Genomic DNA, 26,183 nt, shown 5'->3' with positions numbered 1-26,183 from the left:
TATACCGGACGGACTGTGAGAATTTATTCTGACAGTCAGGCTGCCCTGAACGCTCTGAACCAGTGTCAGATTTCTTCTCAACTGGTGCGTAGCTGCCTCGACCTGCTAGCGCGACTGGCATCCTGCAACAGGGTTCTGCTGTACTGGGTGCCAGGGCATAGCGGATATTATGGCAATGAGCAAGCCGATAGATTTGCGAAAAGGGGTGCGGAGGCCAAGCTCTTGGGGCCGGAGCCGGCCGTCCCCATCCCCTACAGGCACGTCAAACGGTGTCTGCATGACAGGTTGACTGTCATACAAAATCAGCTCTGGCACAGCATGGAGGGCCAGAGACAGACAAAGTTGTTTGTCGATGGTCCCTGCAGGTCTCGTGCTAGGGACCTAATTTCGCTCGGCAGATGGGATATTAGGCTGGCCACCGGTCTTTTGACCGGGCATTGCCGGCTTAATAGGCACCTCCATCTGATGGGTCTTGCCGACGACCCTCTCTGTAGGTCGTGTCAGGAGATGGAAGAAACATCCGCCCACGTACTTTGCGAGTGCGACTACTTCGCCTCGCTTAGATTAGAATATTTTGATTCACACACCCTGGAACCCTCGAGGGTCTCCTCTCTCACGGTGGAGCGAATTCTTAGCTACGCTGCAGCTACAGGCCTATTCAAGGCCTGATTACGAGGATGCACAATATGCCTTTGGCATCGGTGCTAGGGCGCGTACCCTCCTCATCAACAATAATAATAATAATAATACTTATTTCTTAACAATCCTGCACTTGTTTCAATAGCGTACACCGAGGGGCTGTATGTTATTTACGTAATTTCCATCTCGTAGTAGTCCATTGTCAAAAGGGGATAGGAGTTGGCATATTTTCGCTCCACTCGTATGACGTAAATTTTATAACCAGTAAGAAGGAAGGAAACATTGGTATTAGGACGTGCTTTTCGGTTTCTCGTAGCAGACGGCATAGCCCACTCGAATATTGCGCTCACGTCCGTAAGCTGAGCGCAGTATTCGAGTGGGCTTCACTACCACTAGATAGGCTCATATTGCCGAGTAAGAGGCACCTAGCGTGAGCCTGTTAGTTAATTATGTTAGTGAACAAATTCATGGTAATGTGAAACTACACGAAAATTACGAATAATATTCTTCACGAATTACACCAATATTATGCAATTATTACGCCATAAATTTCATGCAATGTGTGAATTATGCGTTATTTAAGCGCGATTATTTGAAGGAAACGCTGATTTCTGAAAAAGTATTAAAATTACGTCGTTTACTTGCAAATTTCGTAATAAACGGTTCCTTTTGAGCGATTTTTCAGCTCTTTTTTTTTTGCAAAAAGGCAAAATATTTAAAGGCACTCTTAGTTTTCGGCCCGGTAGACAACGAACAGTGTTTGCTTTTTATAACGCCAGACTCAGCCCGAGTTCACCATGTTCTTTGGGCAATTTTGAATCGAAAATGTTCCCTGACATTTTGCCGTCTGAGCCACTGTTTTCGAGTTATGATTCCCTATTCAGTTGCCTGTCCCTGGTTAGGTGGTCTGAGATCAAAGTGCCATAGCATTGAGGGCAACAGGGTTGACTACTGTTAAGGGTATGAACATTCCCAGATAGCGAGTTGTACAAATACTTGGACAGACTGCTTTCGGTTGAGGTAGCATTTCTCTTCAAAATGGAATATTTTTACACTGGTAATGCCGAGCGGGTAATGCAAAAACCATCCGAGCGCAAAGAACCTTTACATTTATTTTTTTCATTTTTGTAAGTTTAGCAAAAGATATCTTTATTTCTGTTTGCTTAGATATAACCCTAGTGAGGAAAGTCTTACTTTTTTAAGGATTGCAATCTTATCATTTTAGCAAAAAAAAAGTATGGAATATTTTTAAATATATTAAAGTGAAAAAGCAACTGCACGATTTAGCATGTGAAAATATAGGCCTTGTTCAGTAACCAGTCTTTTCTAGCTTTCTCCTTTATAGTCACGTGATTGATTATATTGTTTTAGGGACCCTAAAATAATCGTTTAAGCATCATAGGCTTTCTATTACAGTTTGTTTCTGATAAGTCTGCCGGGAATTAAATGGTGTGTTCTTGCGGTCAAAGAACATTTGGTCTATAACATTTAGTTTCAGAGATAGTAGTCACACATGTGGAGCCTTCAGTAGGCTTCAATCTAAGAACGTTATTGAACCTTTATCTAGCATAAGTTTACTATTAAATGGGTAGAAGTAGGCCTACGCCTGTTAAATAAGAACAGTTCAAAGGGTTACGTCTACCCATTTAATAATACGCTGGTACAAAGAAGAACTAATTACTCATCATTTGTTTTAGGGGCAAATCAATGTTTGGGAGCCAATGTTATTTGACCCTTTCTACTCAGTTTGACCGCAAGAACATGCCCTTTATTTTATGGCAGAGTTATCAGGAACGTCCTGTACAATAGTACAACCAGAGATAGATGTAATTTTAGAAGTAGGAATGGAGAACGGTTAGTATTTACTTCAGTCCGACTCATAGCCCAGTATAGAGCCCCTCCCTCCAACACGTAACGAAAGATTTAAATTATCTTATTGGCTCACTTAAACTACGTTTTGATGACGTTTCTTACGGGGATGGCGAAAAATACGTAGTTCTTTTTTACCTCTATCGCTATGACCCGCCTCTTCTTTCATACCCCTCCGTCCCGGGGAAGGGGTCCGGTCGCCCACTTTACTCTGTTCTCCATTCCTACTTTTAAAATTAAATGTATCCCTAGTACAACTATTAGTGGTGTAGATCGGTAATTATATAGTAAATTTATTACAATAAGCTTTTATGAAAATGAAAATTTAGTTCAGTGTAGCCTAGTAAACTCAGACCCAAAAGAAATTCCTTCCCACAGAAAAACCTGGACATTCTCTTTTTAAAATCAATAAATTTTTCTTAATGTTTGTGGGATTCCCAGCCGTATCACCCACACGCTGTAGAACCCCTTTTTTACCGCAAACTTCAAATTAAATCGATCTTGAAGTTTAGTTCCGATGCTCTTGCGGCAGAGTGCAGACTTTCTGAAGAATACGATCGTATTGATTACCAATACCCACCTCAACTGAAGTGAGGTTTATAAGAAGTGGGTTAAATGAAACTAACTTCTTTTACGTACATTATACCATAAGTTTATTAGATATGTTCCATAGGTATGACGCTTCATATACTTCGTAATGATAGAGACTTAAGGCTCGTTTTCATAGAAGCTAGAAAATTCGAAAACGCTCACGCTTCACGAGCTTGAATACGCGCGGTAATGTATTTTTTTCGAACGTTTCCGCTTTCGCTCGAAATTTTCACGCAACTCGCGCCTATGAAAACGAGCCCTTACAGCTCGAGCTAGTTTCGAGAACGACAAACGAGAATTGACTACATTCGGTTTTACAGTCCCTCTTCATATTTAGTCTGTACTAAGCCTTTGATACAGCCTCACTATGACCCACGTCACTTCATGACAAGCTCCAGTTTATAACCAGTGACAAACTTATGGAACATTTCTAATGAACTTACGATTACACTAAGGGTTTCAGAGAGATGTTTAAGAATTTATGCCGGGGAAGTTCTTTGAAGGTTTCAAGTCGAAAATGTTTTATGACCTTTAATCCGTCTGGCCCACGGTTTTGATTGGAGAGTTTTACGGATGACCCCTTAAATTTAATTTAGAAACTGCTCATTAGATAGTGCTAATTAAATTTAAGAAATAATTCATAAAACACCGCAATCTTAACTTGAAAATGGTGGCCCATTAAGACGGCAAAGTGTCATAGAACATTTTCGAGTCAAAATTATTAAGAGAACATCCCCATAATTTCTTCCAGACGTTTCAGAGACACCCTATATGGTTAAAGGGAGGGTGAAGTGGAAAATCAAGTGATTTTTTTAACGATTCTTCCACTAATTATAAGACCAATCAGCATAGTGAAACATTCAGGGACCCACCTGTATACAAGCCACAGGCTTAGTGTGGAAATCCCTTCATAGGCAAAGCTTAGATTATTATTATTAGATTCAAATACCTCTGAATGGTTTTAAAAATACAATTAGGTTCAGATTTTAAGCATAACTTCACCCTCCCTTTAAAGGTTGTTTGGTAATAGAACTAAGTTTTAGTTGTATTTGAAGCATAAAGTAGTGTTGACCATACTTGCGCGATTGACAAAAAATTAATTTTACACGGGATTTGTATCAGAACGTTAAATGATCTATTATTAACAACGATGTCTATCGAAGTAAATGATCTAGGTTCAATCAATAAAATCTCGTTTTCACTCTAGGCCTATATACCACCAAGCAAACCACGTCGAACGAAATCTCATCTGTTCAACCCAATTTAGTTTTGATGGCGTGCCACGTGACTAAATTATAGGTTATTCGGGGCTCCTGTTTCCTCCCCCTCTCAGTCTATTGGCCCTTTTTTGGCCTGGTGGTAGCTTTAGCCTTTTTACCCTCTCGGGAATCGATTAACTCCCTTCACACGGCGAACCTATTCCGTCGATGGAAGAATTGAAATGGGGAAAGATGTTCCCACTCTCCCAAGCGTCAAGATACTATAAAGAAGAATCGAGGACGGACGGACGCTCCCCCAACAAAAATAAAGCCAGAGATATTTTAGCCGAGAAAAACCCTTTTTTCCTATGTGCCTTTGCCTTTGACGAGAATATTATTATGGAGATCATGAATATACTGCTCTAACAAAGCGCTTTGTCTCCACGATTCTTTTATAGTTAGCAAGAAAATAGTCGTTTTCGTCATTGCATCTTAGGGAATAACATGGAAAGACATATAAGGGGATTGATACATTGAAGTCTCTGCGCACTCTCATGATACACCATGACTACAGCGCAGGCGCCAATAAGCGATATGGAAGGCGGAGTTTCACCTCCGTGTCTTTTCCTTTTAATTACATTGAAATGGTCTATTAGCGAGGATAGTGGTGGTAGGGATATTCGACTGGTCGCCAAGTTGTGACGAGGGATATATGCTTGGTCCCCTTGACTAAGTAATGAAAAACACATAAGAAGTAATTAAGGTTTTTTAAATTGTCAATCGCTATCGTTTTCTGAATTCAAAAGTTGTTCTATCCGGCTTGTTTTTATCCTTAGTAGTGCCATATAGACCATTTCGCTTCGGAATTACATACAAAGAAACCAGCACACAGGGACGAGGCCACTATTGGGGTATTCTTCCTCTCGACATGAAGCACCGTTATAGGCAGTGCGAGATGGTTAGACTTCCGCGTGTAGTGAACTCAGGCTCCGTCTGGCGGGTCTTATTGGAGCGAGATTTAATACCCAATGGTGGCCTCGTCCATGTGAGTTGTTTTCTCTGTGTGCAATTTTTAAAAATAGTCTATTGCATGACGTCTTCTAAACATAGTGACAGAAAAGTGAAGCTGAAACATTCACCTTTAACTATAATGTCCTTGCTGGCGCGCATCAGAATTTTCTTATTAAATGGTATTTGTTGACTTACACATCCTCAAATGTACGGAAGTCGTATTGTCGTGGTTAAAACGAATCAATTCATTCGCTTGTGGTCGTTAAGGACACTTTCTGTCCGTTAGAGCTCAGTTCCAAGTTCGGTTGGTAACTAGATGGAAATGGATTTCGAGATAAGGAAAGTTTGGAAATGATTTCGAGGGATGAGGATGGACTTGGTGTTTCTGAGAAAAGTAATTTTCGTTTAAAGGGAAACTAAAATTCCAACCTTCTTCCTATTGCGTCTGAAATGGATTCTAAAACCATCAAACTTATAAATACGAAAAAGAAAAACATTGTGGGAAATAATTAGTGATCGTACGGGGAACCCGAACCCGACCCGGGAAGTCGGGGATCCCCGGTATTTTCCAACCCGACCCGACCCGACCCGGCCAGTCAATTTTGAAGTCGGGTTTTAAAAAATTCGGGTAAGTTATTATTGATGGTCGCGCTTTGTGATAGAGTAGATAGGAACTCAAATCTGATCAGGGCGAGCTTGAATATTTAATTTTTTTCTGTCTCGAGGCTTCGAAAGCCAGTAGAAAACTGATATATGTCGGCAATTTCATTGTCCGTCAAACGCCAATGTATTAATTGTGTGTTAAGTTGCGAGCAATTGATTTCGAAATTGAAAGAGTGGTAGAAGAGTTTCACGAGTACCTGAAACCCCATTCAGCCACTACCCAAGACAAAGGACAAGGACAAGGACAATTTGAAATCTTTACAAATGGAAGTTGCGCATGTTCAGGGACAATTAGTTACCCCAATCCCTTCCACGACGTTCTATCAGATAGCAATGATATGGCAGATTCGCCTACTATTGGATTCAGTAAAGCAGTGATAACTTGGAACTAAATTACTGAAAATAAATTTCTTGCATTACATAGTACATAGCTACTATGTATAATTTTTTAGAATATGTTAGTTAAGTTTATTTTATAAAAAGGAAAACCCCGACCCGGAGCCCGACCCGACAAAAATCGCACCCCGTACGATCACTAGAAATAATAAATCTCTCCTCCATCTAATTCTCAGTTTAAATATACCATGTATCACTCAAATCTACTGAATTATAGCCTACCGTATGGTTTACCGTGGTCGCGTCCATAGATCACGCATAATCTATTAACAACTATCGCCTCTACTTACTCATTTATAGAACACCAATGTGATTTACCAACAAATCTGTAATGTTTTCGCAAAATTTCAATTTTTAATGTGATCGTTAAATTGCTGATTTATAGCATAGCATGATTTTACCATCCCAATTTACCAACAAATCTAATTTTTTGCAAAATTTGCATTCGCAATGTGATTGTTAAATTACCGTTTTTCCAAGTTACAGTAATTTCACACAGTGTCGGATTATTCACAACGCACTGTAGCCTAGGGATCTTGGAGCTCAGGGGGCCCCGATGGTCAGCTCTCATATCACTGTGGGCCTCCGTACACATAGCGCCTAGGGGCCCCAACCGTACTAATCCGTCATTGATTTAACATTATAAAGAAGAACAAATACATATTTATTCTTTGGCGAGACATGTTAGTCCCACACTTGTCGAATTTTATGGAAATGGTTTCATTTCACTTTCTCTTTTCAATTGGAAATGAGATCACCTGAATAAAGTAGACCTGCAGATGTCGTTCTCCCACGCGTTCCTCGTAACTTGGGCGTTTTAATTTCAAATAATGCAGATATGAATTTGAAATTACGCTTGCTTTTCGTTGAACCCAATATAATCATTCGATGCGTCCAAGTTTATATCTATACCTATAAATCAAAGTCCTGACTGACAGACTGACTGATAATCAACGCCCAGCCCAAACCGCTTGCCCGAGGAGACTGAAAATTTTCAGGAACGTTACTCAAGTAGTAGGCGCGTACTAAGAAAGATTTTCCAATCCGCTTCTATCTTAATAAATGGCGCCCTGTAATGTAAAAAATCTTCTCTATGCAACAAAGTCCCCGCGTTTTAACCGATTTCGCAAATATTTAGTACACTGGTTTCCTTTAACCTATAGACGGGCTGAATGGTCTTTCGGGTTCGATTTGTTGCCATCTTTTCAAATGGCGGCCAGAAATTTAAAAACCCTTCTTTATGGAATAATGTCCGCGTGAAAAGTAATAAAAAATGTCCCGACGGGCATCGCCGAGTGCCTTCGCTCCTAGGGTGCTACAAAAAGGTTAGTCATCAGTAAAATCTACCCATTCTTTATATCATTTTGATGGAAGTTCTTATTACACGCGAGCGACGCCGCGGGTAACAGCTAGTCGCTTATATTTTTGCGACTCGCTTAATTGTCAAATTATAACTTTGACACAAAATTTCGATTTTTAAGGCGATACCAATTGAAGTGTTCAGGCGGTTCATTAAAAGATGAATTGCATGTTCGTTGATGCGCTTGATATCACGGTATTACAATAAATACTGTATATTTTTATAGTCCTGGAGTGGAAATCTATATTTGAGAAAACCGTAATGTTCTATAACATTTTGCCTTAAGTGACACCGTTTTAAAGTTATGTTTGGAGTGTTTTTCATTTACACACGTTACATCTTTGAAGCAGATCATGATGTTTGTTGTAGACCTCCCTAGACCTTAAACGTCACTTGCTTAAAGGCTCATTTCGAAAAACATTTCCTAAAATTTAAGTCCATAATTATACGGTAATTTAACCAGTAAATACAGTTTTTAAAAATTAAGGTAACCACTCTAAATTTTTGCTCTTTATACTTCCTTTAATAAAGTTTGCAAGAATCTAATTTTAAAATACGATTTTTTATGCATATGTGAGTAAAATTGATTAAAAATTTTTAAACTATTTTTTAACATTATAAATTTAACAAAGTAATAGTTCTTATATGCAATGATTGGACCATTCTAAGTCTGCAACCGAGTATACCCAACTTGATTTCCTTATATTTATTTCTACGGTCAAATTTGACAAGTGCTTTAAATAAATTTGCAAGATATCTGCGAAACTGTTTCGCCATAAGGGGTTTAGGTGCAATATATTTGTCACAACCAATATTTCCAATATTGCCCCATTTCGCAATTTTTTTCCATCTGCTCTCTCCTTGTCCCTAAAGCTGTAGGCAAAAACTGTTTTAGATTACTGTAACCAGGAGGCCAAATGTCTTTCCAGATGGAGTACCTTCAAGGCTCATGGAAGATGTACTAAACTCTAACATATTTCTTCCCGCGTATCATGTACTATCACTTGTCTTACCATTAATGGCTATTTCCAAGCTTCAGAAGCTTCCAGATGAGAATAGCCTCGTTAATTGCACAACAAGAATGTTTTAATTATGTAATTGTTTATTCCATTCAACGCAACCGGCTTTTCTTCGTTCATTCCGAATAATCATAAGTTTATAAGATGTGTTCCATAAGTATGACACTCCCTATACTTCGTAATGCTTGAGACTGAGAGCTAGTTCGAGAACGACAAGCGAGAATTGACTATACTCGCTTCTGCAGGACTTCCATCTTCCTGTTAAGTCTGTACTAAGCCTTTGACAGCGCCGCTTTACGAGAATCCATGACGTTTCACTTACGCCACTTCATGGCAAGCCCTCAATAACCAATAACAAACTTATGGAACATATCTTATGAACTTACGATGTTATGTTTTAAGTGATGCCTTTTGCAGATAGCGCATTTTCAGAATACACAATAAAGTTGAGATGGGACACTTGGGCTTCAATTAATATGGACTTTGGTGGACAAGTTACTTTGAAGTACTATCAGAAGTAGGATATGGGACTGGAAGTAAAGAGCTCTAGCATTGGTAATAGATCCTGGCACTAGTGAACAAATTTGAAGATTTTATGCCGCTTCCATCGCGCCTACACTAGAGAGAAAAAATTACTCGAGTTCCAAAAATATTTCTTACCCCCTTCCCCTCAACCCAAAGCCGAGGAACACGAACGCGGGTGATTGAATCTAGTTCGGCCGTCTACCACCGCGAGCGTCTCACGTTTTGGAGGGAAAATTCAGAAAGCGCTACCAGAGGGCCAACCGTTGGTGTGTTATCAAGAATATTCACTTTCGCCAAGTGAAGAATTTGGTTACCTCGATACTTCTAGTCCCTTATCCTAATTCTGGTACTATCAAACGTCTTTAGGTCCAAATATCAAATGTTCCTTTTTAATCCTATATCAAGCAGACCCACCCCCTTTGAGAAGGTTAAATTAAGAGATGAACAGAACTGAATTCAACAAGCTACCCAAACAAATCATTGACGCCTTAGAAGAGAACAAATTGCGTCATCCTGGTTACGATAACATAGTACGCTCTTGCTTATTACTTGATCGCAGCTCCGTATAGCCCAAAGTGTCTTTCTTCTGAGCCTGTCCCACGTACTCCCTTTCCGCATGTCCTATATGGTTATGAATTATGTATAAACGGCGCTAGAGGGAGCGAGGAAAGAGAGAAAAAAATCTCTCGTCACGCTTGGAGAGTAGATATAGGCTCTCGTTTCTTCCGGTCATTGAAAGGGACGACGTTAGGCTTAGCGATCCTGCTGCATTCAGCAGTGTATTTCGGTGCAAGTCGTGTCCGTTCACCTTGACTTTACTTATCAGTATACACGGGGGTCGTTTCTGTTATTCATTTAATACTGAAATATGTCAGGTTTCCCTGGTGAAAAATATGGGGAAAAAATTCTTGCGAGTTTAGGAACCCCAATTTAGGAAAAAGGAAAAATGGAAAGGGAAAGTAAATGTGATTCTATAGAATTTATCTCCACGCCAAGTTGGACTTGAACTACAGTACGCAACCCCGTCTTTTGAGAGGGCACCATGGTACTGTACTTTAAATCTATAGTTGGTAAAAAGATTGTGTCAGTACGGTTGTCGGTTTTCTTGTACTTAATTTTATATCATAAGTATCATGGATTTAAAGGATATTTCCACGCGTCTCGTTTTTTTTTTCGTATACAGAACTCGTGACCTACTGTGATCTTTATCTCAACCCGTAACCACTTTGGCTGAAAATTACAGTAGGTCATGGCTCTATACTGTTCCGGTTTAGGGGAGATATTTTTAAACGAAGATGGCGCCGTAGTCTCTTTAATTTTGTCCATTATGGGCAATGCTGATACCAAAAGTCCATAGATAAAAATATAAAGTGTATTTCATTGAAGCTTGCTCGCCCCGTGTAATAATAGAAACCCCTTCTTTACCCTCAGAATAGTGTTGACCCCCTCTGCGTATGATTAACTTCAAGGCCCGTTGCGCATACAGGCAACATGCGTGAATAGGCGTAATGTAGTACCAAGAATTAACGTTTGGATCGCCACTATAGAGAACTATTTTCTATAAAGAGCTCTTCTCTTTTTTCGTGTAGGCGTTGAGAGGAGGGTGCTTTGCTTCTCATTTTACATGGCATATACAGTCAAACTCTGGGAACTGTGAACGAAGTATACTTTTTATTTTTATCTATGAACTTTTACTGATAATAAACTACTATTCTACAGTCATACATATGCATTATAGGTTTATGGTTATGCCAATAGGGTCATCCTCTTAAACTTATACGAATATTACTACTAAAATAAGTTTATAAGATATGTTCCATAAGTATGAGACTACCCATACTTCGTAATGCTAAAGACTTACTGAGAGCTAGTTCGAGAACGACAAGCATGAAATTGACTACTCTCGGTTTTGTAGTCCATATTCCATTTTAGTCTGTACTAAGCCTTTGAAAGCACCTCACCAGGCGTTGCTATACTAGAATTTATGACGTTCACCTACGTCACTTCATGACAAGCTCTCAGTAACCAGTGACAAACTTATGGAACATATCTTATTAACTTATGCTTCTACTTTGAAATGGAATAGCTTTGTTAGCGCTCGCAATATAGTTCTGAAATCCACAGAACCAAATATTCTGATGCGTTCACTTAATGTATCCCTTAAGGTTTAAGGTCAAATTATTCGAATAAAGTTACCTTCGTCACAATTTGGCTTTAGGACTGGCCGTTCGTGCATGCAGCAGCTTTTGCAATCTTTTCATCACTGGTCATCTTTTCTTGATGAAAGAAGTCCGCCAGATGTACATGTCGTCTCTTTCGACTGGTCGAAGGCTTTTGATTCGGTCTGTCACAAACGCCTAATCTACAAGCTCGAGCGTGCTGGAGTTTCGGGAGCCGTTCTCCTATGGTTCCGCAACTTCTTGTCCAACCGATATCAACGCGTTATTTACCGAGGAGAGTTTAGTTCCTACCGCCCTGTCTTGTCTGGAGTTCCTCAAGGGTCAATTCTCGGACCATTGCTCTTCAACCTGTTTGTTGCCGACCTCCCATCCGTGTTGTCTGCGGGCTGTTCTGTTTATCAGTATGCAGATGACAGCTATATATCTCAAGACATACGAACAGCGGCTGATCGGGTTGCTTTGCAAAATAATATCAACCGCATTTTTCAGTGGGGAGTTGCCAACAACATTAAGCTTAACATCAAGAAGTGCCTTTTCATGGTCTTGTCAAGGCGAAAATATCAGGATGACGTTTTCTATCACATTAACTCCGTTCCCATTACCCGAGTTGTCCTGATGAGGCTACTAGGGTTCAGGGTTAGCAGCGGTGGGGTTCGCATGTCACCTACTCTGCCAACCGTGCCAAGCGCTTGTGTGGGCTCATTCGTAGGACTACTGGTTATTCCAAGGCGTCACTCACTCTCTTTCGCTCGATGTGTCTCCCGGTCTTGGAATTTGCATCCCCAGTTTGGAGTCCCCACCTAAAGCAGGATATTGCTGCCTTGGAGGGTGTTCAGCGGCGCTTCACTAGTTTTTTTCTGAAGTCTCCTAAACCACACGAGGCCAATCACATACCATACGCGGACAAACTGTGCACTTTACATCTCTTGTCCTTATCAGTTCGTCGAGATGTGTGTGATATTATTACGCTCATCCGCCTTGCCACCTCGCCCTACTTCGACCTTTCTCGGTATATGGCTCTGAGTCCCCGCAATGCTGTCCCAACGTATTTTATTCACTATGCGCGATGCCTTGCTTTGAAAAATTCGTTTTTCTATAGAAGCGCCTACGTTTGGAACGCCTTACCTGAACACCTCAGAGAAGCCGCCTCTCACTCTTCAGTTCCCCAGTTTCGGTCCTTAATTTCCAAATTTTTTCTTGATAAATGGCTCTTGGATTGTAATTTAAATTAGTTATTCGCTGTTGTTATTTATTTATTTTTCTTTGTGTAATTAGTGTTTTTTTTGTTTTGTCCCGGTAAGCACCTTGTATAGGCTTTGCCTCTGTGGTTGCCTGCGGTCTTTTCCCGCTAAATAAATATTATTATTATTATTATTAGTGGTTTAAAACTTAAAAAGAAGACCATTTGTTTAGAGTAAGATTTCATCCTCTCTTTGTAAAAAATTCTAGAATAGCCAGAGGTTTCCAATATTATACTTCCAGCGCTATATTTCGATTTTAAGCTGGGTTGTTGGGATGTCGAGGGACACTCCGAACAGCTCAGAGTTGTACTCAGTGTGTGAAAAATGGCCCAAGGCTAAGAGCTTGAAATATATTGAAAACGGAAGAATGGTCTACCAGTGTACATGAAAATGATTCTGATTTCTTTTTGCCTGTTTTTCATTCTTTATCTTTAAACCACGAGCGAAGAATTACTAGAAAGGGTGCAATATATTGTAAACTTTGTTGCCTAAGGGTGTATTTTTCTTCAAAAATTGCCTTCACCTTGAGTTTTATACAGTATAAATTTGAAATAGCAAATTGCCTATCGTTCATTTAACATGTTTTTCTTTATCGAGTTCGAAACGTTACTACGATAATGTTAAATGTCAGAAAATGTAATAAATACCCTAGTAAAACATAGTGTAGGATCACAAATCTTATAAAGGGTGTTTCTGATAACTCTGTTCTTTGGGCGATCTTAACTTGAAATCAGTGGACCGGAGAGCAAAATGTTCTAGACGATTTTAGACTCAAAATCGCCCAAAGAACATTCCCCTTTATTAACGGCAGACCTATCAGAAACACCCTGTATACTTTTTCTTAATGCACAGTTACGATTTTTTTTACCTAATTTGACTAAAATACGTGAATGGTTGATATCAGTAACACGAGGAGAAGAAAGGTTTTAGAAGGGATTATGTTGAGTTCCTCAAGTTTGGCTGCGCGAACATTAAGGTCTAGAGATGGGCCGCTACCGAGGCAACACCAGATGGAGCCCGAGTTAACTACACGCGATAGCCAGCCTCTAGCGTTGCTTCTTGGCGTGAGGGAAAAATCAAAGATGGTTGTCTCCCCCTGTGTGTTTGCTTCAATACTAGAATAAAGGGATGGTCTATAGACCATTTTAACATGAAAAAGGGGGATGGTAGGCAGCCCTCGGTATCGGGACATACAAGGGGGGTTGACCCATAGCCGTCTCTGCGCATTTTTATGATACAAAAGCCTTCAGCGCAGGCGCCAAAAAGCGAGATGGAAGGCAAAGTCTTACCCCCGTATCTTTCCCTCTTCGTTACATCGAAATGGTCTATAGAAACCTTTCAGTTGGAGGAGGAGCTGAGTCTCGTGACATAATTTACGCAGCCATTTTGGTGGGTTTAAAGCAGGAAGCTGAGGCCACCCAATATGGTTACCAGAACAGCGGTAAGACTTGGGAGGGTGTGACGTACTACTACCCCATCTCAAAGCTATCTATTGGGGTTGAGATCTTCTAAAACTGTACTTTGCATAAATCAGTGTATTCCTTCCGCTCATTGTTGTTATTTCCTGGTAAGAGAACTTCGAGAGAGATCTTATGAGCTGAAAATAAATCGTTTTTAAACTCGCTTAAGTTCCCTCAATTTTAAAAAGAAATATATTTGAAAGGCCAATGGAGTCTATCGAGTCATGTGGGGGATGGCAACCCCTTTAAACAAAGAAAAACTGTAGTAAAAATTCTCTGATCAAGTACCGGGATTGTGTGGAGAGAGGAAGGATTATACTTAAGCCAACTTAGCTGAGAGACCTTTGTGCAAAACAGGCTATTCCCGAGCTCATTGTTGAAACTTTCCAGGAAAGGGATCGAGAGAGACTCGGGGCGATTTTCCAAAAGGTCAAAGGAAGTTTATAACTTTACTCACCCTGTTTAAGAATTTCATATCCTATACATAAAAGCAGAAGTGAGATGAGACCAGAAGTACTGAGCTAACCAAATTCTTCACTCGGCGAAAGTGAATATTCTTGATAACACAAGAACGGTTGGCCCTCTAGTAGCGGTTTCTGAATTTTCCCTCCAAAACGTGAGACGCTCGCGGTGGTAGACGGCCGAACTAGATTCAAGGAGCCGCGTCTGTGTTCGGCCGCTTTAGGTTGAGGGGAAGGGGGTAGGAAATGTTTTTGCAACTCGACCAATTTTTTTCTCTGTAGTGTAGGCGTGATGGAAGCGGCATAAAATCCTCAAATTTGTTCACTGGTGCCAGGATCTACTATCAATGCTAGAGCCCTTAACTTCTAGTCTCATCTCGCTTCTGATAAAAGCGATCTATTGTGTGGCTGAGACTTTCCTTTGAACCTTATTTTTGACTCATAGGTTTCCGCCCATGTTATTTATTGGAAGTAGACTATATACTCCTTGAATTTTAAATCTTCCGCGATACTTCCGGCTATTTTCTCGTCTTAGCTTCCTGTTTTGGTTTGCTTTCATAATCCCTTATTATCTGCTTATCGTTTTAAAGGACAAGTGTCGCCTTAAAAAATTTAGTTTTTTTCAGTAAATAAATTCGGAATACCTACAACCAGGGATAGATTTAATTTTTGAAGTAGGAATGGAGAACGGTAAGCCTTTACTTTAGTCCGACTCATAGCCCAGTATAGAGCCCCTCCTTTCAACATGTAACGAAAATTTTCAATTATCTTATTGGCTCACTTAAACTACGTTTTGATGACGTTGCTGACGGGGACGGCGAAAAATACGTACTTCCATTTTACCTCTGTCGCTATGACCCGCCTCTTCTTTAATACCCCCCCCCGTCTCGAAGAAAGGGGAAGAGGTCGTGGACTTAGACGCGCGTCCAGATTACTCTGTTTTCCATTCCTACTTCTAAAATTACATCTATCCCTGCTACAACCAACTGATAGCATTAAAATAATCAATAATTTCACAAGCTCTGTGTTATGAAATTTGAAAAGTGTTTCGTGAGATTTTCTGATTTCGACTTTTTAATTTGTAGTTAATAGACCGCTCGGGAATTACATACAGAGAAACCAACACACAGGGGCGTGAGACCGCCATTGGGGTATTCTCCCTCGCCAGACGGAGCCCGAGTTCACTATAAGCTGGAGGCTAGCCAACTTTAACTGCCTGAAGCGGTGCTCCTTGGTGAAAGGAGAATACTCCAATTGCGGCCTCACTCCTGTGTTGGTTTCTCTGTGTAATTTTCGAAATGGTCTATAGAAAAAATATACTGAAATATGTATTGCTGAAAAATTTGTAAAGCAGGTGGTAGTTAAAGTCATTATTGGCCAAAAACCCTCACTGTCTAGTCTAATGACCTTGTTTAACACAGACTATAAAATTATAATTTTACCAACATATTTGGGTCGTGAAGGGTAAAATCAAATATACAATTTCTTCAAAATGAAGATCTCTGTAATAAAAACCAATTTATATATCAGAAGTATATATTACTTCTCTTCGAGAGAAGTGTACCACGAAGCGTCCCACGATTTCTGACGAGGCTTGTGGGATGATTTTGCTGGGGATTTAGTGCCAAACAATTATAAAATTCAGCTTACGGTGCGATGCCCATTTGAAGTTTGATGAGCGGAAAAGCAAACTAAAAGGGTGAGCCTTGGAAGAACCATGTTACATAACTATAGTATTAAGAGGATACAGAGTGTCATCCCTCTTCTATTATCCCCTTCTGATACGGGACATGTAAACTTCCACCTTCATGAGTTCAGTGTGGAGCTTGTCAGATATACTCTCTTTTAAATCTTAACCTACCACGTTTATTGATTAGAGTTCCATGATACACCTGGACTGGATATACAGTTTTCCAATTTTAGTGTTTCCATGGTTTCTATGTAGCTCTCAGTCACTTCTAATGAAGATGTAATATTTAAAAGACTTGTTCTTTAAGTAAGGAGGGTTGCTTAGTTAGTCGAGGAATGTAATTTTAGGCTTAAACCTTATCTCGATGGTAGTAAGATAAAAACTGACTTCCTATAATAAATTAAGGCCCGAGTTAGGCTCCAAACATTTTCCAGATAATAATGATCAATTTATTTTAAACCTCAGACGTTAGAGTATAAAGAAAGATGTATGCTACCTTTATTAAATTAAGGCTGAATTATGCTTAACAAAAAATTATCCCACGCACCAAACTTTTACTTCGAAACAAAACAGAAAACTGCCATCAAATTTATCAAGTCTGGAAATTCAAAATTTTCGCATTGATTTATTTGATATCGAACGAATTTTGACACCACTTAGAACAAAAGTCCATTGCTTGAAGCAAAACACTGACGTTAAAGTCTGGCCACTTTAAAATTTCCGTTTCAGTTGTAACTTCAAACTTAGTATTTTCAGTTTGTCGCTGTATAACAATGCAGTGGGGTCATATTCAATTCGTTAGAGGTGCAGCTCACGATGGATTCAAGATAGGGTATAAACAAGACAATAAATTTTGGATCGAAGCAATATTTTTCGAATAGATTAAAATGGAGAAGTGTTTCACACAGTTTCACCCGGTTTTGTAGGTTTACAAGGTTTCAAAATAGTAAATAAGAATAGAAACCCTAAGGCTCAGTAAAGAGAAGGATCTTTGTTTAATTTTTCTCCAAGAATTGTGGCTAGTCATCTGAAAATTGTAATTCCTGTAGGTACTCCAATAATTATTGTAGCTGCTGTAAAGTAAGCGCGAGTGTCTACATCTATTCATACTGTAAAAATGTGATGAGTTATTAGTTAAAACTGGTTTAAACCAATAGCCTAAAGAAAAGGACACATTTAAGACGTCACTCTCTTGTTACTTGTAATAGTTAGGGTGTTGCATAATTCACTCTTTATGGAGCAAACGCCAATCCCAACCTAAAGATTTGTTGCCACACAATGAAAAAACTGAAAGACGATGCTAATTTAATTAAGGAGTCAATTATGAAACACAGTGGCCCGGACGGCAAAATGTCATAGAACATTTTTGACTCAAAATCGCCCAAAGAACATGTCCCTTTATTTATGGCAGACTTATCAGCAACACTCTGTATTTTTTATTTTCAATGATCAAAGCTAACTTATTGGACTTAGGCCTACGGTTTCACATTTTTAGGTATTTAAAACTATTAAAGTTTTCTAGCTGGTATAGACGATATTGAACGTTACTATTCCTTTAATAGAACTAGCATATAATTTCGGTGCTCAATGAAAGAAATGTACCTCCTTATTGAATTTGAGTAGGTTATTGTCTACACTCTGCAAGCCTTCACCATTAAACCATTGATTTACTTCAAGTATACGATGTCTACTTAAGGTTTAAGCCGAAGCGTACTCTCAACACCCACGTTATTTCAAGGTCTCCCAGCTTCTAAGAATGTCTCGCGGAAAGAAAGCTAAAGCCGTTGATCACGTACATTCTTGGCGCAGCGTAAACGAATCTGATGTCCACCCACGGACTGCCCATGCAGCCTCTCGCAATCCCAAATCCCCTTTTCTAAAATCTCTTCTTTATCTTTTATTTGGTTCCCAAAATCTCCCCATCCAATCTCCCATTCTTTTTCTCTAAAACCTTCATCCCACCACCGATCCTTGAAACGTCTTTTCAATAATGCATCTCTAAAGTCCAAGTGAAAATAAATAACGGACACTGTCTCCTCTCCATGCATGTAGAGATGCCACTCTTTCTGGAAAGGTTAAAAATAAAAAAAAAACAGTTCCCATCCTTATATGCCACCAAGAAGTTATATCTAGTTTATTAGGGAGAAGGTGTAAATTCGCCACATTTCTAGCTTTATCTCCAGTCAAAACGTAGGTCCGGAGTTAATCCCCGCCTCTAAATTACAACCAGCATCTCATTGGTTCTTGAAAATTCACGTCAGCGCCACGCCAATGACGAAAATTACGTATTTTCCGACTGAGGAGAGGCGAAATAGCCCGGCCTCCTTTTAAGTCCCCCCTTGTATTTTGAAAGGGGGCATGGGACTAAGGCGTGCGAATACTTAGGGATCTTATACCTTCTTCCTAGTAAACTAGATATCAATTCTTGATGCCACTGAGAAAAATTGGTCTACGGTTTGGCCTGAAAAACGTTCTAGATCTCAGATAAATGCATTTATTATTCGCGACTTTTGACTTTTTGTGAGACTCGTGTTGGTGCCATGTCTTCTGTACTGTAATATACCATAAGTTCATAAGATAATTTCCTTAAGTTTGTCACTGGTTACAAACTGGAGCTTGTCATGAAGTGATGTAGGTCATAGATTCTCGTAAAGCGACGCCTGGTGAGGCGCTGTCAAAGGCTTAGTACTGAAGACTAAATAGGAAGATGGAAGTCCTGCAAAATTAACCGAGTGTAGGACTTCAGTTCTTGCTTGTCGTTCTCGAACTAGCTCGAGCTGTATGTCTCTAGCATTACGAAGCATAGAGTCATGGCAGTATGTAATTGTCATACCCTTCTACCTCTTAGCTCAGTGTCATCCCCCTACTGGGCGCGTACAGTATCCCGTCTTACAAAAGGGATACACAGTCTACGCCCCTCTCTGCGTATAGGTAGTGTCATACCAGAAGTGAGATGAGACTAGAAGTGAAGGTAATAGATCCTGGCATTAGTGAACAAATTTGAGGATTTTACGCCGCTTCAATCCGCCTACGCTAGAGAGAAAAAAGTTGGTCGAGTTCCAAAAAGATTTCTTACCCCCTTCCCCTCAACCTAAAGCCGCGAAACACGGACGCGGGGGTTTGAATCTAGTTCGGCCGTCTACCGCCGTGAGCGTCTCACGTTTTGGAGGGAAAACTCAGAAACCGCTACCAGAGGGCCAACCGTTGGTGTGTTATCAAGAATATTCACTTTCGCCGAGTGAAGAATTTGGTTAGCTCAGTACTTCTAGTCTCATCTCACTTCTGGTCATACTAATGGAACATATCTTATAAACTTATGATACATCTGTATATTTTTAACGGCTTATCTGTCCTGTAATCCAAAAATACGAGATCGTAGATTGAATTACCTTTGAAAACGATACATTTCCTCATTACCCTTTTTTTCTTAATCGTTACTTCTAAGTATAAATGAGGGTATCAGAGACATCAGGTTGTACATTTGAACCGAATTGATTTGGCAATTGCGTCATTTAAGCTCCGTTCGATTCCCTTCCGTTGATTAATGGTGACTGATAATCAGAGGAATGCAGGTAGACAGACATCTATTGTTCTAACCAATATGTGCCAAGTCTTAAAATTTGTGCACTAGTAAGACCTTTTTTAGCCATCTATTCAAGAGCATCCTCCTCAATGGAGAAAAATCGCTGCGATCTTGGTTTTTTCTTAAAAGTAAGCGAAAAAAACGAGCCATTCCCAAATTTCCCTTCCCGCAAAATCGACTTAAAACGAAAGAGCATTGAGGAGTGAAACTATTCGAGTAAGCCTGGAGTAGAAAGCTGCAAGAAATACGAAGATAGTATAGTCCTAGTCTCTCCCTTTCTTCCACGATTTTCCCCAGCTTTTCCTCAGTTCCTGCCTTTTCTACTCCGGTCTGGTTTCTCCTCAATTTCTTTCGGGCCTAACGGTGATGCAGCTTCTGCCGCCGCTTCGTTCCGCTTCCTTCCTCAGTCGCTCGAATTGAACATTATTCCAGTGATTCTTCCTATTTCCGCGACATCTTTTAAGCCTATTTCGAAACTGTATACGCGGTAGAAAAGAGAGGGATCGTATTGAGGGGATGTTATGTTATATGGACTGTTATTTAGCCCGTCAGTCTTCGGTATATAGCTTTAAGGGCTAGGGCGGCAACGACGAATGATAGCGTCGTCATAGTCTTGAAATCTTATTTTCTATTTCGTTTTCTCATCCTTTGGTCGGAGAATAGCCAAGGAAAGCCTCGCTCCTCCTAGAGCCAAGTTCTCGAGGGCCAACAGTGCTGATTGCAGTTCGGCTTCGGCTTTCCAACACGGCATTCGCGGATCCGCATCAGCTTGCAAGACAACCGTAGCTGCTGTTGAAGATATTTACAGGAAAGACAAGAAAGGAGTGAGTATACAATTGTTTCTTTATATTCTTTTGTAAATATAAAATTGTCTCGAGATTTTTTTGGTCTGCTTGGATTTTGGTATAGGCGAGGGGCTTCTCACTCCTTGTAATACTAAGCAACTTTAACTGGAAAATTAGGCTTTGTAGTTGATGTATAGTGTTTGATAACACTGAAAATAGATCAAGCGTATTTCGTAATTGGTGAGCAAAAATTGGGTAGTGGTTAACCCTTCCTCGGGTTTCGAATGGACCGTGGGTTTTATATTACTAGAAAACAATTTTTGATATATTTTTTATTTTAATATGTAAATTTAGAAAAGTTTCCGTTTCCACCCAAAATCTGAAAGATTTACATAAAAAAATGATAAAAATAGGCTTCATATCTATTTTCGTTCTGTAATATAATCCTTGAACCAATAGAATTGTTTCATTCCTTAATTGTAGTAATGTGAAACGGATGATTAAATTATCTGCTTATTTTAAATTTTAGTTAATTAAACAAACAATGAAAACAGAAAATCTATAAAAAGAACAGAAAGAAAAAACAATATCGAAATTAGTTGGAATCAGATTTTTTTTATTTCGTGTACTCATTATTCGAAACACGTAATTCGGATTTCACGACCGAATTACTCTGATCTGCCCCAACAACTCCCTTTGGTTTCCTTTTAATTTAGCAATGCCACGCTATATACGTTTTAACAGAAGTTCATTAGCCCAACGGTATCAAAACTATGGACTTATAACCTTTACTTCTCAGTCTAATTATTAGAACCAAAATGTTTAATATTTTAAAATATTGAAAGGAAAGTTAGAGCTGTATTATAAGTTATTGAAATATTTTTGAGACGGATTTCAAGAAAAATTCATAATCAACCTGAACATCTGAAAGAATATTGCAAAAGGAATATAATCTTAAATTTGAAAAATTGGCTACGAGCTATGAGATTTTTTATTAAACACTAGCAGGAAAGGCATCCGGCTTTGCCCTTCAGTTCTTCAAGACATTAATTAGTTTTCTGGACGCCATTTTAAAAGATGGCGGCATATTGAACCCCTAAAGCTATGAGGGAAATCGATTGAAACACGCAGACTTAAGAAAGTTTTTTTTTTACATTTCTGGCCACCATTTTCAAGATGGCCGCGGATTGAAAAACCTTTGTTAAGGCATGACTAATAAACTGAAGAGTAACGTCCCTGCAAATTTTGAACCTTCTAGATAAAGCGTTTTGGGCTGGTGCGTTGATTATCAATCATTCAGAACTTTGACTTATATAGTTAGAATAAATGGGTGCATGTATTTTAATTTTTTTGTTACCCAAAACGCATGTAAATTTGGGTAACACAAATGTATATCTATATACTAATGAAGACAATGCGATATACTTTTAAACCAATAAGAGGCGTCAAGGATACGCTGATATAATACTCTAAAAATCAAAACTCCTATATGATTGACAATAGCTATCTTGCTATATTGTCACTGGTTCTATGATGCTCATTTGAAGAGTACTCCAACACAGTTCCTGTCTTGAAATCATACAAATGAGTTAGCACCGGTATTCCAACATAAAATAGCAATATGAAAAGGCATATTTATAACTGTTATGTTACATATGGTGTAACATTATGAACTATTCTAAAAGTAACGGCTTCACATTGTTCGTTCGTTTACAACAGACCTTTTCGACGTAGAAAAGAGTGTTAAGGCAACCCCTAGTATCCGGACGTACAAGGGGGTTGATACACTGCCGTCTCTGCGCACTCTCATGATACAAAAGACTACAGCGCAGGCGCCAAAAAGCGAGATTAAGGCAAAGTTTTACCCCCGTGTCTTTCCCTTTTAGTAACATCACCAGTTCATAAGATATGTTCCATAAGTTTTTCACTGGTTACTGACTCACTTTTCATGAAGTGACGTAGGTGAAACGTCATAGGTCCTCGTAAAGCGACGCCTAGTGAAGTGCGGTTAAAGGCTTAGCACAGACTAAATAGGTAGATGGACTAGCTGCAAAACCGAATGTAGTCAATTCTCGCTTATCGATCTCGAACTAGCTTGAGCTGTAAGTCTCTAGCATTACCAAGTATAGGTAGTGTCATACTTATGGAACATATCTTATAACCTTATGGTAACATCGAAATGCTTGACACAGTAAACTCACGTTAAGTCAATTGAAAACTTGGTTCACAAACATGTAGGTATAATTGTCTTTATTACAAAATATCATACTCGTGGTTCTTGTTTATCTCAAGCCAAAAATACTTATTCCCACTTAGTCTGAGACGCATTTGCTTACTTCGAATTACATCTACTTCTTTGTTTCGCCGCTGTTTATAAAGCGTCAATGCACGGAGAAGAGAGGAAAGCTTTTGATCGATAAAATTAACTGGTGACCTAGCATCCCCATATACAAAACAATTCCCAACCTCCGTACCACCATGTTTCGCCTTAATTATTCATCAACTTCATCTCTGCCTAGTGCACCAAGAGCAGTTCCATCGTTAGGCCCAAACATTACCATCCCTCCCTCCCCCCGCCCGTCTTTCTCTCTCTCTCTTATTCTCTTCCTCTCCGAGGGACTAGTCAATTCGCCAAAATTGTGTACACCTGATTTACTAATTTCTGAATTTTTATGTGAATTCCGATGATTCCTGAACGAATTCCTTGATTTCTGTGATTACGATTATTTTCTTGGATTTCGATAATCTTTACACTGATTTCAGGTTATTGCCGCAGATTACTTGTGATTCCTGTTAGAATTCCAATGAATCCCGGTGATATTTTTGGTGAATGCTGTGATTACCACTGGATTCTTCGTGAATTTCAATGAATGCAGTGATTATTTCTATTTCAACTGATTATGATTTTTATTTTGGGATTTTCGAATTCCTCGATTTATTATGCGTGATTATTTTACGAAATGTTTGATTACCGAGGTGATTACAAAAGATTACTAATAAATCATGTGATTATTTCCGATTTTCTCAAGATTTCACGTGATTTTCAGTGATTATCGAAGATTTCTGATTACCTTTGATTACCCACAAGAATTATTTTGATTACTGATGATTTTCTAAGAATTCTAGAAATCAAGTAATCAATTTCTGTGGTTTTTGTGCACCTGATTATCCAAGTGACTAACCCCTCGCTCCTCTCGCTTCTCTTTTATAACAAAAACTATTTCAGTTTACGTTCAGACCAAGATTTAATTGAGTTGAATTCTGAGACCATGTAGATTTTAAAATCGGTCAGATGAGCAAGAATATTAATGCACTTGAACTGAATTTAGTGACGATGTGATTCACCAAGTAGAAAGTGCGAGCATGATATAATCTTACGCGTTAGGCTTTCCCGAGAAGCACTGGGAGTACCTCTATTATACGAATACGTCAGGTGGTACTAGGTGTCCTTGTCCAATAGGAGTACTTCCCAACGCGTAGTGTTCCATAGGACTTTGGGTAGATTAGTGGGAAAATAAAAACTTAATCTTATCCAAATCTATCTATATCTATATAAATCAAAGTCCTGACTGACTGATAATCAACGCCCAGCCCTAACCGCTTGCCCTAGAAGGCTGAAAATTTGCAGGAACGTTACTCATAAGTAGTAGGCGCGTACTAAGACAGATTTTTTCCAATCCGTCGCCGTCTTAATAAATGTCGCCCAGAAATGTTAAAAATCTTCTCTATGCAACCAAGTCCGCGCGTTTCAACCGATTTCATAAATATTTAGTACACTGGTTTCCTTTAACATGTAGATGGGCTGAATGGTATTTTGGGTTCGATTTGTTGCCATCTTTTTAAATGGCGGCCAAAAACTTAAAACCCTTTTTTATCGAATAATGTCGGCATGAAAAGTAATAAAAAATGTCCCGACGGGCTGACGGGCAACGCCGAGTGCCTTCGGTCCTAGGGTGATACAAAACTATTAGTCATCAGTAAAATCTACCCATTCTTTATAACATTTTATTGGAAGTTTTTATTACACGCGAGCGACGCCGCGGGTAACAGCTAGTATTTTCTTAATTTTACGAAAGGAAAGTACTGAGCACCACCAAATGCGAATTTTCACGTCGAAGCGATCAGCGTAATCGGTAATATTCGCCTTGGAAGATGCACATTCAATGTAAAAAGATAGGGACGATTCCGAGGTTTAGTGGTGCTCCTGAAAGCCTTACCCCCCACAGATTTGTATAAATTTCAGCGCAAAGCTATCTCAGTACATGCTTATATTCCTGGAATGAAGAAACTGATTATAGACAACAACCTCCGGTGGGGCGCTCCACTAAAAGTGCGACTGTAGCGTTGGAAACATCGCTACAAAGGGCTCTCTGGAAGTTTTTACACTATCAAAAACCTCCGTGTTCAATAAAAAAAATTTCAAATTAGTTGCTTGACTCCCAATGAATATGATAAAAAATACTACACACAGCATCATCCTTGCACACAGCCGAAAAAAAGAGGTTTATTTGAATAGTGAACTGTGTGTGGTTGGTGTGAGGGAGTTAGCCTAATATAAGACCGTCGATGTTTCTTTTAAACTGTTGTATTTTTTAAAACAGTGTTGCCTAAATTTGCAGTCGATGTGACTAAATCATAAGTTTTTAAAATATGTTCCATAAGATTGTCACTAGTTATAGAGAGCTTGTCATAGGTTCTCGTAAAGCGGCTCCTTGTGAGCTGCTCTCGATGGGTTAGTTCAGACTAATTAGGAAGATGGACTGCAAAACCGCGTGTAGTCAATTCTCGCTTGTCGTTCTCGAACTAGCTCGAGCTGTAAGTCTCTAGCATTACGAAGTATAGGTAGTTTCAAACTTATGGAACATATCGTATAAACTTATGGTAAATGTATAAAGCCAGGAGAAGTTTAAGCTGGCTAAGATCAGATCACTTTATTCTTGGTCTGAACGGGCTTTATTAGCCACTCAATTCCTCCTAAATAAACCGTGATTTGCACACAACACATTTTGCCTTGTAAATGGGTAAACTTATTAAAAGCGAGTGTATATACTGCATAATGCGGATACAGCCTTCGGTTTTCCTTATTACATTCTGTTGTTATTTCCAGGGGAAAAAAAGACTTAACAAAAAGGACCCCTGGGTAGTATTATCTCTTCTTGTTAGACCTATAAGGTACTTCTTGATACTATTACAAGGATAACCTCATTCTCTCTCATAATGTATAGTTTCTTTGAGGGTAATAGACCATTTCCAAACGGGGGAGGCAGTATCGTTTGCATGGTACAGGGTGTTTCTGATAAGTCAGGCATAAATAAGGGAGATGTTTTTTGGGTGATTCTGAGTCGAAAATGTAACTTGTATGTCATTAGAAGTTGGAAGGGTTCTCGCTAACTGAAAGCCGTGCAATGTGGTTCTAGCGAACTGAAGATACACAATAGAGAATTTACTTCAGGGGAAAGCAAGAATTCGAGAGGAAATAATATAAAAAGGATTTCTATCGTTCATCTTCAG

General features: G+C 39.3%; 1 protein-coding gene across 1 annotated transcript in view; it reads left to right on the top strand.

The window, feature by feature from the left end:
• LOC149702950 (pleckstrin homology domain-containing family G member 5-like) overlaps nt 1-26,183 on the top strand; it is a 51,262-nt gene that overhangs the window by 3,394 nt on the left and 21,685 nt on the right. The window contains exon 2 of the mRNA XM_089866857.1: nt 20,551-20,711. Within this exon, the coding sequence (XP_089722983.1) occupies nt 20,551-20,711 (161 nt within the window). The remainder of the gene's footprint in view (nt 1-20,550; nt 20,712-26,183) is intronic.

This window comes from Phalangium opilio, unplaced genomic scaffold (genome assembly GCF_054372755.1).
Source record: "Phalangium opilio isolate 3A_F unplaced genomic scaffold, DU_Popi_V2 ptg000017l_1, whole genome shotgun sequence".
Lineage (NCBI taxonomy): Eukaryota > Metazoa > Arthropoda > Arachnida > Opiliones > Phalangiidae > Phalangium > Phalangium opilio.
This window is presented reverse-complemented; position numbering and strand designations above follow the sequence as displayed.